This window comes from Octodon degus, unplaced genomic scaffold (genome assembly GCF_000260255.1).
Source record: "Octodon degus isolate 3935 unplaced genomic scaffold, OctDeg1.0 scaffold00153, whole genome shotgun sequence".
Classification (NCBI taxonomy): Eukaryota; Metazoa; Chordata; class Mammalia; order Rodentia; family Octodontidae; genus Octodon; species Octodon degus.
The window spans coordinates 2,940,670-2,944,268 of record NW_004524729.1 but is presented as its reverse complement, the minus strand read 5'-3'; the positions used below and the strand labels follow the sequence as shown (position 1 = coordinate 2,944,268).

Genomic DNA, 3,599 nt, shown 5'->3' with positions numbered 1-3,599 from the left:
CATGTTTCTAAGGAACTTGGGATCCACCCCCTTCAGAGATTCGTATCTTTGTGACCGAGGTTTCTTGGTGCCATTTCTGTGCCATTTTTGGGACTGGTTGTGCGTGGTGTGGTTCTTGGACTTGGCCATAACTGCACTGTAAACCGCGGCGCGAAATCAATGATTTTTAAAAGCGAATGGAGAAACCCCACTTCCTTACCAAGGTTGTCCACGGCGTAATGAAGGAAGCAGCTGAACTTGATGTGCTTATTGCAGACTATGTCAGGGTTGGGGGTCCTGCCTTTCTCATACTCATTCAGAAAATCGCTGCAATAGAAGAGAAGGCCTCTTCAGTCCTAAGTATGAAGCATTCCCCAAAATAAGCTGTTTCTTGTTTAATACAGCCTTTCTCCCTGTCACACTTAACTATAATCTTCTGCACCACAGGAGGGCTCCTCTTACACGCTGTCTTCGTGTTCACCAAACACGAGCCTAGACCTGCTGCACGCACCACCTGACTCTGATAGCCACAAACCTGGGCACACACAAGAAACAGGCGCTGCCCCGCCACCACGGGACTTGGGCCCCATCCACCCCCGCCCTGGGGTCCCACCACACTGTTCTGGCACCGGGGGTCAGGGGAGGACAGAGCTCACCCTAGCACAACAGCCAGGAAGCTGTCCAGGCTCCAGGAGGCCTTCTCAGTGCCTGCGGACCCCGGCCAACAGGCCAACACACTGAGAAAGCTCTTCTGATGTGACTGACAGCACTTCTGAGGACCGTGTGGCTGGCCATCCCGACTCAGTGGACTTCTGTCCTAACAGATGGCCTGGGCGTGGAGAAGGGCAAAGCCCCCTCAGCAGGGCGGGGCGGAACCCCACAGTCCCAAGGCTGTGCTGTGCCTGCCCCTGGAGTTTAGCAATGAGTTCCCACAGCGCTAGTCCGACATGCCTGTCCCACTCGCCCTCTCCTTTCAGTTAAGTTGCAAACCACCTAACATCCACTCTCTCTTCTACATCTGTCAAGCACTCACAGACCCAATAAACTCTCTACAGGAGCATAAACACTGAAGAGGCAGCCAGTTGATAGGAACACAGCTCGTGGCAGACAGGAATGCCATGTCAGGCGGCACCAGAAAAGCAACAGAAGTAGCCTGCCTGCTCTTCCACTAGAAAGGAGAGGCTGCTCCTGCGTAGAGTGAGGAAGGAGGGAGGGCAACTAAACACAACACTTAGCTGGACACAGAAGTGAGTCCCTGCGATCCCAGAGGAGGCTGAGGCAAGGGGATCCAAGTTAGAGCAGAGCCTGGGCAGCTTAGCAAGATTCTGCCACCAAATAAAAATGTTCTAGGGTAGGCTTATAGCTTGATCCCAGTACCAGAGCTAACTAGTTAACAGTATCTGAGTGGGGTGTGGTGGCACACACCTGTAACTCTGGCACTCTGAAAGGCTGAGGTAGGAGGACTGCCACAGGGCCCCTGTGTGGCCGAGGGCGCCCTGGCAGCGCATCCGTGAGCGCTGGCTGACTGTAGCCCTCCCTCCGTGGGCAGAGGTCCGACGCACGCTCACCTGAACACGTCGTTCCAGTACTCCTTAACGTAGGACACCTGGTGGAAGGGGATATCCAAGACGCGGCACACCCTGTAGGCGTCCTCGCAGTCTCTGTCGGCGGTACACACGCCGTGCTCGTCCAGTGAGTCCCAGTTCTTCATGAATACCCCTGTCACCTGGTAGCCTGCAGAAGGGAGGGCAGAGTGGGGTCCAGAGTGCTGCTTGGGCCAGGCTTCGCCACGAGGCCTTCGGGCTCAAGGGGACACCCCAGCACCAGTTCTCCAGGCGCTCCTTTCCCGAGGTCTCCACTCGGCACTGTAAGAGCCCGGTCACCAGAATATAGGGCGGACTGCAACTGTGTGAGTCCCATCTTAGTACCCCACAGCAGCAGCAGCAGCAACGCGCATGGGGCTGACCGCTGGGATGGGGAACCCCAGCCTTCCAATGCAAATAAAAACACCACTCAGTTCTGGGGAAAGGAAATTCCCAGTTACTATCTAAGACTTATGAGTCTAGGTTGTCAGATATAAAGACAATCAAAATGGTGGATAGCTCACCCCCTGGGGCTGTAATTCAGTAACAAAGCCCACACTTTATATGCCTGGGTTTAATCCCCAGCGCCAATAAATAAAACAAAATAAAAATTGTATTTTGGGGGCCTGCCCCTTAGCTCAGTTCTTTAAGTGGCTGCTTCCACAAAGCAGGCAGGCTCAGGTTGCTGTGGTTCGATCCCCACAACTCAAGCCAGCCAAACCTGCCCTGAAGGCATTCGGAGCAAAAAATAATAATAATTGTATTTTAAGGGCTCTACCTCATACATAATAACTCACTTTGCCTCCTGTTTTTTGTGACAATTTACATAACCAAATGCTGAAACACTGGCCTGCTACACCAGCGAGCTACTAAGGCACCTGCCCTATGTGAGAAATCTTTCTTTCTGTTAGGCTAAATTGAAGGAAAGACAGCGCTTTTTTGCTCAAGAACAAAACAGCGTTCCCCACCCCTTGCCAGGATACAAAGGGCCGCCCCCTCCCAGCAGGTGTGCAGGCTCTCCCCCTCTGCACAGGCACCTGGGGCCACTTCTGTATCAGAACTTGGCATACAGGCTGTTATCCACCTGGCTCCCCTGCAACTCATCTCAGCTGGAGCAGGGACTTTTAATTCGACCCTGTGCCCCCACCACCTAGCTGTCCGACCCAAACCAGCAGCTAAAAAAGAACCTGTACAGTGAATAAACCCTACACACATTGTTGTTTTGGTGGGTCCCGGGAACCAAACCCAGGACCTGAGCGTCAGGCGCTGCGCCGCTAAGCTATGTCCCTGACACACGCGCAGAGCTTTAAAACAGCACAGCTCCCGCAGCTGCAGACCCGGCCATTCTTCTGATAAAAGATGTGGCCTGCACACACCAGCACAGGCTCGGACGCTCCGGGACGGTTCCTCAAGCTCTTGAGGGCGCACGCGCGACAGGCCACCCTCCACCCCACCCGAGAGCCCTCGGAGCCTGCTGTCCACTGGCTCCCTCCATGGAGAAAGTCCAGGGAAGCCTGGACTACCAAGTTGCAGTCTGCAGGCGGAGGGTAGAAAAAGGCAAACCTGGAAGACGCGGGCAGCCTCGGGCATCTCCCAAAACGCCCGGCTCCCTGACGCGCCGGGCCCTAAGCAGGCCTCCACACAGCTTCGGGTCGCGAACACCCAAGGGCGTCCCGGCGCGGGGCACATCTCTCCACCGGCCAGCTCCGCCGCCACCCGCTGCCTCCCCCCGGCCCGGCCCGGCCCGGCCCGGCCCTGTGGCACCCAGCACGTCTCACACGTAGCCTTCCGAACCCCTGCTGTGTCCCGAGACCTCCGTCGGGCCGGGCCCGGGACACCTTCGCGCCGGCTGCTCCTAGTCACCCCGGGAGGGCGGCAGCGCCCCTCAGCACAGAACTCGCCTAAGGTGGGCGCCCTGGCCCGCAACGCCGTCATCCCGGAGCCTGCGCCGTGCGGCCGAGCGCGGAGACCCGCCTGGGCCGGGGCCTGGCGACGCGACGCGACGGGACCCAGAGCCCCGAGCGCTGCGGGCGGCTG

The 3,599-nt window shown here is 57.1% G+C and overlaps 2 protein-coding genes across 3 annotated transcripts in view; one reads left to right on the top strand and one right to left on the bottom strand.

The window, feature by feature from the left end:
- Celsr1 (cadherin EGF LAG seven-pass G-type receptor 1) overlaps positions 1-3,361 on the top strand; it is a 115,056-nt gene extending 111,695 nt beyond the window's left edge. Inside the window, exon 36 of the mRNA XM_023702564.1 lies at positions 3,347-3,361. The gene's annotated coding sequence lies outside the window, so the exon portion shown is untranslated. The remainder of the gene's footprint in view (positions 1-3,346) is intronic.
- Positions 1-3,599, bottom strand: part of Trmu (tRNA 5-methylaminomethyl-2-thiouridylate methyltransferase) — an 18,989-nt gene that overhangs the window by 15,091 nt on the left and 299 nt on the right. For both annotated transcript variants that reach the window (XR_002818310.1, XM_004642463.2), the window contains exons 2-3: positions 1,548-1,713; positions 200-306 (exon numbers count right to left, since the gene is read on the bottom strand). Coding sequence is in view for 1 of the 2 variants with exons in the window: in XM_004642463.2 (XP_004642520.1) it covers positions 200-306; positions 1,548-1,713 (273 nt within the window). In the remaining variant the exon portion in view is untranslated. The remainder of the gene's footprint in view (positions 1-199; positions 307-1,547; positions 1,714-3,599) is intronic.